General features: G+C 38.4%; 1 protein-coding gene across 4 annotated transcripts; it reads right to left on the bottom strand.

The window, feature by feature from the left end:
• Nucleotides 1-1879: 1879 nt before the first annotated feature.
• On the bottom strand, nucleotides 1880-14844 carry Clec4d (C-type lectin domain family 4 member D). Of its 4 annotated transcripts, XM_076940539.1 has the most exons (7): nucleotides 14671-14844; nucleotides 12518-12610; nucleotides 10419-10526; nucleotides 9365-9516; nucleotides 7496-7609; nucleotides 2432-2527; nucleotides 1880-2189 (listed from the first exon to the last, which is right to left on the bottom strand). In XM_076940539.1, exons 1-7 carry the CDS (start codon nucleotides 14696-14698, stop codon nucleotides 2166-2168), a joined length of 615 nt encoding a protein of 204 aa, XP_076796654.1. In that variant the 5' UTR covers nucleotides 14699-14844; the 3' UTR covers nucleotides 1880-2165. The 4 variants fall into 4 exon arrangements, with proteins under 4 accessions (XP_076796654.1, XP_034368386.1, XP_076796653.1 ...); XM_034512495.2 differs by having other exon boundaries at nucleotides 1880-3075; nucleotides 7494-7609; XM_076940538.1 differs by having other exon boundaries at nucleotides 1880-2527.
• Nucleotides 14845-15897: the final 1053 nt, after the last annotated feature.

Genomic DNA, 15897 nt, shown 5'->3' with positions numbered 1-15897 from the left:
ACTCTCAGGTTTCAAGGGCTCTACCCCTTTAAGAAGACTCCCAGGCCTTATAAGTTCCCCTACTTTATTAGCAGTAGTGTGTCTTTATTTCCTAAATTTCACATTTTAACCTTCCCTCTTTTTCAGACTTAACAAAACAGATTTCCATTTCTTTATTTCTGAATAACTGTGTGTCTTGTGGAACTAAATATATTTTTGTATATCTTTCTCTTGTAATCTATCCTCTTAGATACATGAATTCAGATTGCCCTTAGATAATGTCCCTACATGAAAGTAATTGTGTGAAAATTAGTATAACAATGAGAAAAACACCAAACAATGAATCCAATTCAGGCATTTTTCAAATGTATTGGTAGGAAAAAAAATGTAGAACTGTTACAGCAAAGTAGGGAAAATACTGGGACAGGTTTCAAGTATTATCTGATGACACTCTCAGCTTTAGGAGACAGCAATGTGTCCTCAACGATTTATCCATGGACTGCATGCCTTGAACAGCAGCCTATATCTTGAAATTCTTCTAGATTCTGCTGTAGCAGTTTGCAAGTGTCAGGTCTTAAATTGAGGTCCCTGATCCATTTGGAACTGACTTTTGCAGAGTGAGAGATACATGTCTAGTTTCATTTTTCTACACATGGATATTCAGTACTCATTATGGAATTCTAAAGAAAAAATGTTTAAAATACAGAAACAAAACCTAATGGTTGGAATTACTCTAAAGAGGCACCAGGGCATGAGACTTCCTAAAGGAAGAGAGACTCCCCTCAGTTCTCTCCTTTCTCTTTTTCCTGTTTGATTGCTTCATAAGTTTTTATAACTATATAATATTTTTATAATTATATATGATTCTATATATGATTTTATATATAATATAATTGCATAATATTTAGCCATTTTCACACTCTCTCTTTCCTTTTATCATTCTCCTTCCTCTCCATCTAGAATCCTTCACAATTAGTCCTTCTCCCATTCTCATGTCTTCTTCCTGTGTGTGACCCACTGAGCAGACCGAGGACCTTGTTCAAGCATAGGTGGGAGGTTATTTACTGCAGCAGGGGCAGCAAGTGGCTGAAACAGCCACGTTGTCCAACTCCTCCTACATAGGGTTACATTCATACATTGACATTACTTCGTGTTTTTATTAATGTGTCTAATGTTTACATTTCAACACATATATGTATTGATTTTCTATCAGTGAAATGTGGAAAGGGAAAGACTCTGCTGCCTTCATCCAGTTGGGAGGTGGGAGCCTGAGGCACTGCAAAGGCTCTGGGGAATGATTGTCCTTCGCAGCAGGAACAGACTGTAGACAGAGTTACCGAAACAGTGAAGAAAATTGTGGCGGGTCATATTTTATTGACAACTGGATTTCATCTTAGACAGGTGTATGGTTTATACATAAAAATAAATAATATTTTAATGTGTATTTATATATTTAATATATATCAATATATTAAATATTTAATATATTTACTATATATTATTTATATATAATATATTTAATATAAATATTAAATATATTAAATATTTAATATATACTTATAAATATATAAATCCCATTAATGCATAAAATTATTTCAACTCGTCTTGTGCTTTATGATTTAATTAACGTGTCCAACCCAATGTCAAGTTAATTAGTTCCACTTCTTTTAAACATATCAGCTTTAATGTGAACAAATGCAAAACACATGTCACACTGTCACACTGAACCAAACATTAATGTTCTACACTTAACCCAGAAAATCATTAACAAACTTACAAAGTAGCTGTTGTCTTTCAAAGTGGGGGAGAAGAAAAAAGGTTAAAATGTTGTTGCTTGGAAATTCTTCAGTTCAGATGTAGGGAATATTAGCAAATCAAATTTCAGACCAAACCAGAACAGTACTTTTCTTTTAAATATTTATTTATTTACTTATTTATTTATTTATTCATTTATTTATTTATGTGTGTATGTGTATGTGCATGTGTGAATGTGCATGTGTGTATTGTATATGCAGAAGAACTTGTGTTGTGTAGACCGGAAGGAAGAGTCAGACCCCCCCAGAGTTGGTGCTGTAGGCTACCATGAGCCACCTGATGTAGGTACTGAGAACCAAACTCAGGTCTTCTGGAAGACGATCAAGCAATCACAACCACTGATCCATCTTCATAGCCCCCAGTAGGCTTTCTCATGGTAAGTCACGACTGAACCACTAATGGTACAAATATCATAATTGTAGGTTGTTAATTCAGTGGCTTTCTTGCCAATAGTACAGCTCTTAAACATTAGAATAGTTTATACAAATGAATTAAAATGTGGTCTCTTTATGATTCAAAATAAAAATGCCAATAAAGTGAAACTTCAAATAATTAAGAAAATTGAGTCCTTAGCCAAGTAAGAAGGTCAGCCTATCTCCATTAACTTTCTTATAAGTACAAAGGAGACAGAGCTCACCTCCAGGAAAAGGTAGATATGAGCCAGAGTCCTGATTGCCATGGACAAGCAATGAGAATGCGGGTTCTTTAACTTCTCAGGACATTGTTTCCTCAGCTAAAAGGGGGTTGAAAAGAGCCCATTACAATGATGTTAGGTCATCCTGAGACTACCTGCTTTGACTCAGCAGCTAGAATGAAAAAAGAAGAAAATTGTTAAAATTCTTTTCTATCAGTACAATATCATCACTGAAGCCTATTTTACACCGTTTTCCTGGGAGATCTTTAGTAAATATTTAAATGTGGAAGTAAAATATCAATCACTAAAATTGTTAAAAGTTTAAACTGTGGTTTAGGTTTAAATGGGACCCTTTTTCTCCTACTGGGTTGCTTCATCCAGCCTTGATATGAGGGTTTCTGTGTAGTGTGCTGTAACTTGTTATGTTATATTCAGTAGCTATCCCTGGGAGGTGCCTGCTTATTCTGAAAGGATCTTCTCCATTCCCATCATAAGGCTTCTAATTGAATGTTATTCCAGGTAATTTACAAATCCTTCTCACTTCAAAGTGACAAGGAAAGTCATTCCAGACCCATTTATCTTGTTTATAAACAAGGACAACACAGTCTTCTTCCATAAAGTTATTGGGTTCCCCAACTTGCCAGAATCTGAAAGAGAAGCAGAGCAGTGAAATAGGATTTTTGTCCCAGGACAACCCAGAGAAATAGAACATGTGGGCAAAGCAGAGCTACAATCTGCACTGCAAGAGTCACCAGCCATATGTGGCTATTAAGCATTTGAAGTGTGCAGCTTCCTTAACACATAAAAGTCAGCAGTCTTCCTATATACAATGGCAAACACACAAAGAACACAGGGAGACAACACAATTCACAATAGCCCTCATTTCTTTAACCAAAGAAATTGGAATAAGTCTAATGAAGCAAATGAAAGACTCATATAATGAAGACTCTAATACACTAACAAGGAACTAAAGAAATAAAAAATAACTTAGATGTCCAACAATTAATGAATGGATACTGAAAATGGGGCATATTTACACAATGAAATATTATTTGGCTGTCAACAAAAATCAAATTATGAAATTCACTGGATGGAGCTGGAAACATTCATTCTGAGTGAAGTAACCCATAAGGACAAACAGAGAAACAGACAGACAGATATAAATAGATAGACTTAACATGAAGTTACCCTAAGTTTTGCCCCCTTTAAATACCTCAAGCTAACAAATTAAAAGCCTGGTGCCAGGTCACCTCCTTTGGATTTTTTGGCCAGTGAGGTTCAATAGACTCCTAAATATTACAACCTATTACTAATGTTAGTGGTTACACTCCACAACGTGACAGTATGGCCAACGACATACTGAGTCACAGAAATAAAGTTGGTACTACTTGGAAGCTTTGTCCGTACTGACTCGATTCTGTAGTGCTGGAAAGTGCTGTGGATGCTATCAGGGTAAACCTTATCCAGCTGTAAACCTGGCAAGCTATAATAACAACTGTCTGGCAAGATATCACAACTACTATGGTAGTGACACGAACATTATAGGAGTAATGAGCTTCCTTATTGGATTTAAGTCCTGCACCACAAGATGAACCTCTTATCTGACACCATTGCCAGCTCAAGAATTTGTGGTACAGATCTTAGGTCCTAGGAGAGAATCTACATCATTAGTCTTATAAATGGACACAGTACTAACCCAACTCCTAATGACTTAATATTATACTCATAGACTGGTGCATCTCTCAGTCTTCATCATGGAAGCTTCTGTTTGCAGCAGATAAAATTAGCACAGAGATCCGCAACTGGCCAAGGTATAAATGAGAGGCTAAAGAAAGCTCAGCTTTAAATGAGACATTTGTATCACATCCTCTCCCCTAAAAACTCAGGGATCCTGATGAAAAAAGTGGTAGAGCCAGAAGAGGTGGGTGACTACAAGGAAATAGTGTTCTCTAGACACAGCATGGCAGCTGCACACACAATTTCACAGTGGCTCTGGCAGCATGTACTAACATGCAAGTTCAAAGCAAATCAGATCCCAGCATGGAGAGTGGAGGTGGGCACCAAGTCCCATCCCTAGCCATGGGAAATGACAACTGCCAGGAGGGAGGGAGCCAATTTTTACAGTGTGGCTCCTGGTAGACCTTCTACCATATATCCAAGAACATACAGATAACACAAAATGTGTGGGAAAAACATGAAGATGACACAAAGCCAGGTGGGAGAGGAAAACAATGAGCAAAACACATTGTATGAAATTCTCAGAGGGGGAAAATGATATTAAAAGAGAAAGGAGGAAATGCGGTTTCTTCATACTGAGATGTCCTTTGAGTGTTAGGTGCACCTGAATGTACTGTATTAAAACATGATTAATAATTGATAGTTAATGTATTATTACCATAAGTTTTACCAGTTGTTCCTTTTTTGTTCTTCTGGTGTGTGTGTGTGTGTGTGTGTGTGTGTGTGTGTGTGTGTCTGTGTGTGTGTGTCTGTGTGTGTTTGTGTGTCTGTTATGTTTTGTTATTTTTCTATTCAAAGCATTGTCTTGCTATGTACTTAAGTCCTTTCTAGAACTCCCTATATATCAACCCTCTCAATTCCAACTCATAAATGCAAAGATTATATGTGTGTGCCACCATGTCTAGCATCTTTTTACTTTCTTAACATGACTTCTAAGAAAATTCAAATTATATGTATGGAATTATATTATTAAAATATGACGGTTTCAAAAAAGAAAATTAACAGTTTAAAACTCTTTCAAAATTGATGGTTAGCCTGTGAGTTAAGGGACTATAGCAAATTCATGGCTTGGAGTTTATTGTTTGTGTGTTTTCTATGTTTTATTTAGAAATATTTAGCTGAGTGGAGTTAACAGACAACAGTCCAGATTACTTTACATGGATCATTGGTTTTCAAAACATCAGAAGTCCACAGAATTGATGTTACAAACATTTCTGTATTAATGTTCATTTTGATTAGAGACCTGTCTGCTCCTGATAGCTTCCTGTTGTGGATTCTAAGAAGAAATTGAGCATCTTTGGAGTTGCTCCAGCTGTGGTGAGACAGCCACTAGGCAAGAATTGCCTCTTTCCATCTACAGACAAATTACTGTCCAGAAAAGGACACACTTGCAGAATAGTCGACTGATTATGTCTGCCTAGACAGAGTAATCAGCCCTTAATAATTCTGCATCACTAAGGTCTTTCAGATGATCCTGGGCCAGAAGGCTGAAGATCAGATGCTCCAACATTTTGTAGTATAGGGACTGTCCAGGTGTTCAGCGGTATCTATAAATTGGCTAAGTTTTAGAAGCTATGCTTTGTTGCTTCCCATAATTTCAGTTAACTCAGTCATTCTGGATTTCTGATGGGGTTGAAGACCTATAGTCTCATAGCCAATCCTGGCTATTTAGTTTGAGAGAAAAGATTTGAGTGGATGGCTTTCAGCTGACATTCATTCTAAAGCCAAGAAAAAAGCCAGGTTCAGAACTAAGTGTCTTAGTTAGGAGAGATGACAGAGGTTCTGGTTAGTCAACAAAATGATGGACTGGCTATTAGGACTATCTTGTACCTCACTGGTACAAATTGGTATAATTATGCTCTAATTGTATTTTGAGAGAAAAGTTTTATTTTAACAGGAAGGGTGATATGTAGGAGGAGCTAAGGTGGGAGGAGTACCGAGAGGAAGAGAAGGAGTAAGGAGAGGAGGATAAGAAGGAGAGGAGAAGCTAGGTGATGAGAGAGAGAAAGAGAAAGAAAGGGAGGGGTGGACATGGAGGGAGATGTTTTGTGTCTCCACCAGTCAAAGATAGTTGATATATCTGGGCTGGGTATTGGGTTACAGTTCTGATTGAGAATTATCAAACTTATAAAGCCTTTGATTAACATTTTTAAAAAGTGTATAAAAGCAAAAAGGAAAAGGGGGCATGGGATAGGGGTTTTCTGTGGATGGAATGGGGAAAGGGGATGGCATCTGAAATGTAAATAAATATCCAATAAAAAATTACAAATCAGAAAAAAATTATCAACTGAATAAAAACTCTTTCAAAATTAATTTTAGCTTTTACAATACTGTTTATGTAAATGATACTCTTAAAAAAAAAAAAAAACCCTTGTTCATATTATTCTCATGCTGTCTGTTCTTTCATAAACACTGTGCCAAAGTCATAGGGTTATTCTGCAGTGGGAACACAGCATACAGAGACTGCCCAGCTGCTGGTGCTCCACTGAGTAAGCACTTACAGTGGTGTATCCTATTCTAAAACAAGTTCTCCTTGCCATCCTGTTGGGGGCCGACTTTTAGCAGAAAGCGGCTATCAGCTTTGCAGCCATCTTGAGCCATATATCCTGACATGAGACTTGGATTACAATAGCCTACAACAGCTGAGCACACTCCGATAATCTTGGTTTAGATACCTTGGGTGTGTGAGATTAAAGGTGTGTGAGATTAAAGGTGTGTGAGATTAAAGGTGTGTGATTTAAGAGTGTCGTAGAGATCAGATTTAGAGACAAGACCTAAGGGCATGATTATAGGTGTGACCAAAAGGCATGGCTTAGAAGTGAGACATATAAAAGGCAGAGGCAGACAGAGATCAGAGAATCAGACAGAGGAGACAGAGAAGCAGATACTTCAGAGAGTACAACTTGGAACTAGGAATTAGGTTAGAGAGAACAACTTGGAGTTAGTTATTAGACATTAGGCACTTGGCACTTGGAAGAAGAAACTTGGAACTTGGAGGCACTAGGAACTAGGGACTAGGAACTTAGGACTTGGGACTTAGAGAGAGGAAGAGAGACTGAAGAATAAACTGGATTGAAACACATTCTGTCTGGTCTCCATTCTTCGAGTCCGGCCTCACTCTCTCTCTCTCTTGCTGAACCCCAACCCGCAGACCAGAGCGGCAGCTTGGACCAGGATACAGTGGCCGCCAAACGCAGGGCAGCCTTGGCCTCAACATTTTGCTCGGGCCACGACATTTTTGGAACCCAACGTGGGGCTAGTGCGGTTTCCAACACCATCCTTCTCATGTTTGCCTATAAATGCCCCTATCCCCAACCAATATACTCACACCTCGCGTGGGTTAAATGGTGTCTTGTCCATCCATCGCCATTGACCTTCCACTTTCTCATCAGTAAGTCCCAGGAAATAGGAAAACCGTTTATCCAAAAGCTGAGTCACAAAATTCTGCATACAAAATATACATTTTTTTTTTTAGTAAACGCACTTTTGTAATGTCCATTAGGCCGATAAGGAGGAAAGAGCTCAGAGAGAGATTGCTGGCTAAGCATAAACATCACGGGATCAGACAAGTCTGTCTTCAAATCTGCTCACTGTGGTAGGGGGAGCTTTAACCTCACCAAACCCCGAGTCTCCTAACAATTCCACTGCTACATAGGATCACTGTAAAATATTAAGTGATATTATATTTGCAAAGGCTCATATAAACACAAGTCCTACTTGGGCTTGCACTGAAGCACAGGGCCTACATGAGCTTACACCAGGACCTCTGTGTATATATTATAACTATTAGCTTAGTGTTTTTATTAGACTCCTAACTATGAGAATTTACAGCTCTCTGACTCTCTTGCCTGCTCTTGGGTCTCTTTTCCACCTGTTGGGTTGCATGCCAACTTCAATGTGATACTTTTTGCTTCATCTTATTGTATTTTATTTTGTTGTGATGGTTTATCATCTCTTAGAAGCCTGTTCTTTTCTAATAAGAGACCTAAATGGAGTTGATCTGGAGGTGGGTAACGGGAGGTGGGGAGGAGCTGATAGGAGTAGAGGGAGGGAAAATTGTAGTCAGGATATATTATATGAGCAAAGAATCTGTTTTTGATAAAAGAAAAACCCTTTAATTGTATATTTCATTCAATTCTATTTCATTTAAAGAGTTGGAAAACTTATAGATGGTAGTCAAGAATACAGGATCCCTAAAAAAATTCTGTTGACCAACAGAACACAGAAGATTGGGTGGGGCACCTATAGAAAATGTATCACACAAAGAGTGCAATTTCAGCTCTTAAAAAACTGAATTTGCTTTCAAATGCATGCATTTAGAATTAATACCATATGCCAGAACTATTTTCCAAGAAACCACTTCAGTCCTAATTAACTAACTACTCATGTAATTATATATTCAGGAGTTCTACTCTATGCCTGACTTTTCACAGATAATTGGAAATATAAAAGTAAGGAAAGTGTGGTCTGAGCCTTCCATCAAGTGAGAGTCATTGGAAGGCCTGCCACTTACTGGAGTAGATGCTGACACCCCACTGTGCTCAAAGAGCCTTAGCAGAGCCTACTTCATAGACCAGTGAGTACAGAGGAGGAAAAGATGGGTTTCTGGGAGAACTGGCACATCCTTAAAGTCTAAAGAGATTAAAAATTAGCTATATAGAAAACAACTGACCAATCTTCTAACATATAAAGTATTTACATTTCTACCCAGAAAGACAAGGAACAACATTAGAGACCCAGGAAATTTCTCCTCTATGAAGAGATTTAAAGAAACAGAATAACTGATGGTCCTAGTTAACTTAAACTGTTTACTTGACACAGCCTAGAATTACCTGAGAAGGGAATCTTAGTTGATGGGTATCTAAATTAGATTGGCTTTTTGGGTACATCTGTGTGGAATTGTGTGCATTGTTAATTGGTATTGGAGGGTCTCAACTACTGTGGCCTGCACCACTCCTGCAGGTGGTCCTGGGCTGAAAAGAAACTAAGCTAAGTCTTTGATTGGGTCAGAAAGCAGTGTTCCTCCTTAGTTTCTGTTTCAAGTTCCTGCATGGATCTCTGCCTTGAATTCCCTCAACGATGGACTCTAAGTTGTGAGCTGAAATGAACTCTCCCCTCTTTGAAGTTACTTTGGTTGTGGTGTTTGCCACAGCAGTAGAATGAAACCAGAACATCAAGATAAACTAAGCTAATGCATACCTGTTCTGCTTCGGTGTTGATGGTCACCAGATGACTACTCATCCCTGAGCAGTTCCTCTCGCTATCATGCCAGGTCTGGTTGTCATTAAGAGGAAAGTAGCAGTTAGATTGAAAGGCTCTCCAGCTAACAGGACAGCAGGTCCACGTACCTCCTCAGGTGAGAATAGACATAGATGTTAGTTAACAAGGAACATTTAATTTGTGACAGGTACACAGTCATCTTACTTCAAGTATTACCTCAGAAGATATCCAGTGTCCCTACATGTATTTTGCTTTCATATTTAAAATATTTCCCAAATTAGCAGTGCAACTCAATGGTAAAGCACTTTCCTAGAATGTGAAAAGTCCTGAGTTTGATATTTATCAAAGAAAGAAAGGAATTGAAAGATGGGGTGGGGGTAAGTTAAATTAAGCAAAATGTTCCTATAACAAAGCCTTTTACATGATATTTTATTTGTAAGAAAAACAAAAACTATAGAAAACTCAAACACTTCTCTATTCTTCCTAACCTTATAAATTCCAGAATATAAATAAAGATACAGGCATCTCAGCAAGAAGAAACTGTCTTCATGATATATCTGAGTCAAGGAAAAAAATTGAATGAAGTTCTTGTTATATTTCAGATATCAAAAGTACCCACAATCTAGAAATAATAATGCAAGCCTGAAATCTAAGCTCTTAGGAGACAGAGGCAAGAACATCTCTAATTCCAGGCCAGCCTGGGCTACACAGTGAGAACCTGTCTCTAAGAACCAGTTCTGTTGACGTGGAGCAAATACAAGGTGCTGCATTTGATCTTCAGCATCACACACGCACACGTGCACGCGCATGCGCGCGCGCGCATACACACACACACACACACACACACACACACACACATACACAACACACACACACAAAAAAAACACCAATAATGTGTTGCAGCATTTGACTACAATCATGAGAAACTTCTCTGTCCTAGTTGACTGATATTCATTCTTGCAGCCAATTCTCATTCCTACAGATGCTCCCTAAAAGGCTGGAAGGAAGCAAATAAAGAGGTTTCCTGTCCTACCTGTAGCTCCGGGCTGTGGCTCCTCTCCGATGCATGTTAGCCTTGTGTGGTAGTCTGATAGCTTCACCACAACTCCTCTCTTCCAGCGTAAAAAGTAATGATGAGTCACTGTTGTCAGGAAAAGCAGTTGTTTTTCTTTTGCTGTGTAGCCACCGATTTAGAAAAGTGGGCTGATCTTCCCACCTTTCTCCTTCCCTCACAGTTAAGGTTCCCATACTCTCTTTCTTTCGTATGCCATTTCATGATCCCAGGTAAATTCAATGAAAGCTAATATTTTATGATCATATTGTCCATGATTTACATTAGAAATTTGGAATCTTTCAGATGCATGCTGCTTCCGGTTCATTTCTCCAGAATTTGCATAAGAGTGGGGATTTTGGTAAACCCTGAGCTAGTTCCACAAAGTTTTATAAACTTCACAAGTTTAATAATATCTTTACTTTGAAATATAATCAAATATTGAACAGTAAAAGAGAAAACCATAAATGTACAGGCTAATATATTAGTGTAATGTGAACACTCCTGGCAAATACTGCCCAGTTCAAAAAATAGAATATTGTCAACACCTCAGGTAGCCATTATAGCCCAGAACAACCCATTCTTCCATTTTGTGGCTTTTAGAATATTCACCTTGTGCTTTGCTTCACAGATTCAGCTAAGACTACACAGATCAGAATGACTTTTGTTAGACTTCTCTATGAATAGACTCAGATGCCCTGCATCCTTTGGTGCTGTCTTATGCCCACACTGTTTCTGAAGCAATACTACTGCCTACGGTTGTAGCCCATCCATTTTCGTAACTGGACAGTGACCTATTATCTTCATGGAATAAAATACCCTGATTTCTTCGGCTTCTAGCACTACGTGGCTTCCAATGTTAAGCTGTTGTGAACTGTGTTACTCTGAGCATCTTTGACCTTGCATCCTAAGGAGAGTAAGTACACATCCCTGTAAGGTGTGTGTGCCTTGGAGTGGGATGGTCAGTGTTTGTATGCAAGTGTGATAAATGGGGTACCTGGGAAAGCTTTCCAAACAGATTTACTTGGGCTTCCTCCTACAGGTAAGCATGACAGATGCAAATTTTCTGTACCTTCGTCATTAGACGTGTATTTTGAGTCACTACCATCCTGGTGTTGCTGCAGTGGTGACTCACTGTGAATTGCACTTTTACTTCCCTATCAACCAAGGAGGTTGACACCGTGTATGTGTGTGCATGTGTGTGTGTGTGTGTGTGTGTGTCTCTGTGTGTGTGTCTCTGTGTCTGTGTGGGTGTCTGTGTGTGTCTGTGTGTATCTGTGTGTGTCTGTGTGTGTGTCTATGTGTCTGTGTGTCTATGTATGTGTGTGTGTGTGTGTGTGTATTTTCCTTTTCTGTAGTACCTACTTAAGACTGTCCATTTTTATTATACTGCTGAATGTTTCCAATTGTTTTGACAAATTAATATGCATTTCACACATCAAAGCAGTATAAATATCTATCTTACAGATTTCTGTTTTCACTATAGCAGGTTATTGTTTGTACATGGTATGATGTCATTTATTAAATCAATTTCATTTATTAAATATCATCAATCAATAAATATATTAAATAAAATCAATCAAAGTCTACAACATTAAGTCAACAAAATGCTCCTTTCCCCATAACTCTGCAATGTCCCCCTCAATATTAGATTAGGAATTACATGTTCAGTCTATGCTGCCACTTTTATTCTTTCCTCCAGCCTGTCTTAGGCCTACAACACACTAATTTAGTCATAACCTCATCTTATAGCTTGATGTCAGAAAGAACAACATTTTCCATGACACTAATGGTGGCATTGGCTTCATGGATACATATTTGTTCCCAATCTTGATGTGGACACATTTAATGCTTAGGACTTTTATATGTCAGTTATACCTCAGCAAAGTAATTATTTTGGAAGCAAACAAGCAGTATCATACAAATCTAAAAAGATTAAATGCACAGCTCTGATAGTAAGCCTTAGACAGCAAATCTGTTGTATGTGGATAAGCTGAGGAAAAGAGAGGCTTCGGGAACACATGTTGGAAATTCTTGGAGAAGAGTATTCAAAAGGGGCTTCACTCTGGCTAGTGGCTTACCCAGACAAGTTGAGATAAAGCAGGCACTGAGGAGTGAGATGGAAACAACAGCGAAGACGCAAGGTATCAGCTGGGGATGTCGGGCACCTTTTGCTAAAACAAAAAGGAAACTACGTTAGTCTTCTCTCTGCCATAGATGAGGGAAGTCAAGATTATCAAGGAGCAGGCTAAATGTGAGAGTGTGTAAAGTATCTTATGGCAAGATTTTTCATACCTATTCGAAAAGCATATTGAAAGCATGCAGTGTTTTGGCATGGCTGACAGAAAGAACTCAAGGAGAGAGATGGCTGTGTTGCTGAGAGTAGGAAGGAAAAAATAAACCCTGAGAACCTTCAATGAGCAGCATTTATTCACTCTTAACTATGTATGTATGTATGTATGTATGTATGTATGTATGTATGTAGTGTGTGTGTGTGTGTGTGTGTGTGTGTGTGTGTGTGTGTGTGCATGTGCCATGGTGCACGTATGGAAGTCAGAAGACAACTTGTGGGAGTTTGTTCTGTCCCTCCACTGCGTGGGTCCTCAGGCTTGATGGCAGGTGCCTTCACCTACTGAGCCACCTCGCTGGCACAGCATTTACCCATTTTTAAATGCATTACATTTACTTCAGTCTAAAACTCCATGATCCAGAAATAACTGCATTTTTTTTCTATAAAAAGATACTTCATGCACTATTTTTTTTCAGCCAGGTCTGATACAAGCGGAATGTAATACCAACTACTCAGGAGGTGAGGGAGATTATAGAGGGAGTTTAAGTCTAGCCTAGGAAACATAGTGATAGTCTGTGAATAGATTTTTAAAAAGGCTGGTGTGTATGGCTCAGGGTGGAGCACTTAAGTCTCTAGCATGTGGTATAGACACTGTTTCTAATCCCCAGCACAAAATAACAACCCAAAGCAAACAAGCAAAATATACACACATACATACACACACAGCCAGCCAAGCAAACAAAAAAAGCAACCAAACAAAGAAACAAACAAAACAAAAAGACAAGCAGGTTTTTTGTTACAGCATGGTCCTGGTGAAGTTAGCTCTAGCAGACTGATGAGATTAAGCAAGATTTAAATTGTAAGCATAATTTAATATTTTCTAATATATTTATTACTAGAATATCTTTTATTTATTCTTTGATAATTTCATATATCTAAGCACTTTATCCTGATCATCCATAAGTCCCGCCCCATCTCACCCTCCTTCTCCCATCCCCTGGCATCCCCTACACATTCCCACTTCTCCTTTCATGTTCTCTCCTTTGCTGCTTTGTCTCTGTAATTCAATGAGTCCACTAAGTGTTGTCTGCTGGAATATTGACTGATCTTGTTGGTTTAATCTTACACCAAGTCTTGCACAAGTGACCACAGCTGCTGGGAGTTCATGGCTTCAATGGCCATGCTGTATCCAGAAGATGTATCAATAGCTTGCTTACAATAATGAAATATAATCACTATAACAAAGTATTATTTAACAGTCTCACAGTGCAGATCCAGTAACATCCTTTAAATCAATCAGGAAACCTGATAGAGTCTCTGGCATACTATGAGCCTATGTCTATGTGTTCTATATATTATTTCTCTCCCTTCCTGTCAAAGGAATCTTTCAAAGTATTTAATTCTCCTTTCCTTTTTATCTTGTTTCTTTTAAAAATATACGTTATCTCCCCCTTTGCTTCTATCTGATTTTAGTATCTCCTTTCCTTGGTCTTAGAATGTTATACAGCTTACCAGGATCCAGCCACGTCCTTTTTCTCCTCATTGTGCTCTCATCCCCCTCATCTTAAATCTTTACACTATCATCAATTCACATTTTAAAATCATAGTCCTAAATACTTCAACTAGTTAAATGTGAAAAAGGGTGGAATATGATCACATATCAACTGTCAACTCAGCCCTCAGAAGTTGAAGAAAAGGAGGTCAAGTTTGAGGCAATACCAGGCTACACAGAAAATTCAAGACCAGCCTGTGCTATGTAACAAGACTTTATCTTGAAGAAGGATGAATTAAGGGGAAGAAGAGGAAAATGAGGAAGGAGAGGAGGATCTGGGGAAGAAAGGAAGGGGAGAAGAGAAAGAGAGGAGGAATGAAAGTAGATAGATAGATAGATAGATAGATAGATAGATAGACAGACAGACAGACAGACAAGGAAGAAAGACTCACATTTCATTTGGGATTCTTCCAGCCACATTATGTGTGTCAGGAGATTCCAGAGTCCTCTTTACTTCTTGCCCAGAGTGTATATTTCCATCACAGGTGTCTCATCAGAAACACTTAAGATTGGACATCAATACATCTGACTTATTCTGGTAAGATCAGTAAGTATTCAGTACAAGAGGGCCAAGTGAAATAGAATAAATCTTAAAAACAGTTTCCTCTAATGTACTCCAACAGATGGAGCAAAGAGGAAAAGGAAATTGAGAAAGCAACCCCAAAACAGTCAGTGGAAACTTCCAGAAGTGTGTCATGTAAGATTTCTTAATGTGTTTTTTGCTACTCATATGTCATGTTTTCAAAGGTAGTTTTAGGTGAAATAAGGCTTAGAAAGTTCTCTAGCTCAATGAGGTGTGTCCAAGATGACAATGAACAAAGCTTTTAATGTAGATTTTGTGCACATGATGCATGTGGAGACATGAAATCCTTTGCTTTAGAACTGAGGAAGAGGTTGATGACAACATTGATTTCAACATTTTCTTGGCTCCACCTACAGGATTATTAAAGAATGGATATTTGTGTTCCCCCAAACTTTATTTGTTGAAGCCATAAACACTTCTGTTGGTGTTTAAAGGTAGAACCAAGGAGGTTGTTAGAGTTAGCAAAGTTTTTAAGGAAGGAGTCCTTCTGATAAAATTTGCATCCTTAGAACTATGTCTTCTCTCTCTCTACTCCCTTATCTGGTCTCTTGTCTCTCTTCTCTCCTCTCTCCTCTTTCTTCTTCCCCCTCCCTAGTCCTTTATTTCCTCTTCCCTCTCCTTATTCCTTCTCCTTTCATTCCCTAACCCTTTCTAGAACGCTGGGACACAGCAAGAGAGCAGCCTTCTCCAAGCTTGGATAAGGGTTCCCACCACAAAGAGACCTTGCTCATGTAGCCTCCATATAATCTTGATAATAAATATATACTATGCTTCTATAACACTGTTGTTGTGGCTGAACTCTATTAACATAAATAGAGAAATGTTTTTTAAAGTCTATTGTACAGCATATAACACACTTTTCCTGATTTCTTTTTCCTTAGCATCATTGGAGGCTTGGAGAAAGAAAGATCATAGTTCTTATTGTATATTATCCTTGTGTCAAAATTAACTAAGTGGTGGGCCTGTTGGCTACATTCCATAATTTTCCAAAATGACAGATAGCAAGTTTGTCAAGGGGAAGCAGCAACAAAATCAG

The sequence above is a fragment of the Arvicanthis niloticus genome, chromosome 9, assembly GCF_011762505.2.
Source record: "Arvicanthis niloticus isolate mArvNil1 chromosome 9, mArvNil1.pat.X, whole genome shotgun sequence".
In the NCBI taxonomy this organism is placed as follows: Eukaryota; Metazoa; Chordata; class Mammalia; order Rodentia; family Muridae; genus Arvicanthis; species Arvicanthis niloticus.
Note: the sequence above shows the minus strand (reverse complement) of the source record. Positions and strands in the feature narration are given on the sequence as shown.

What these genes read in the sequence shown, in the direction of transcription:
- Clec4d (XM_034512495.2), bottom strand. Translation starts at nt 14,698, where the DNA reads ATGTGGCTGGAAGAATCCCAAATGAAAT. An exon ending in CTTTATCTCAACTTGTCTGG is followed by an intron (nt 10,527 to 12,517) that starts GTAAGCCACTAG and finishes TCCTGACAACAG; the next exon opens with TGACTCATCATTACTTTTTA. An exon ending in TCAACACCGAAGCAGAACAG is followed by an intron (nt 7,610 to 9,364) that starts GTATGCATTAGC and finishes TTTTGTATGCAG; the next exon opens with AATTTTGTGACTCAGCTTTT.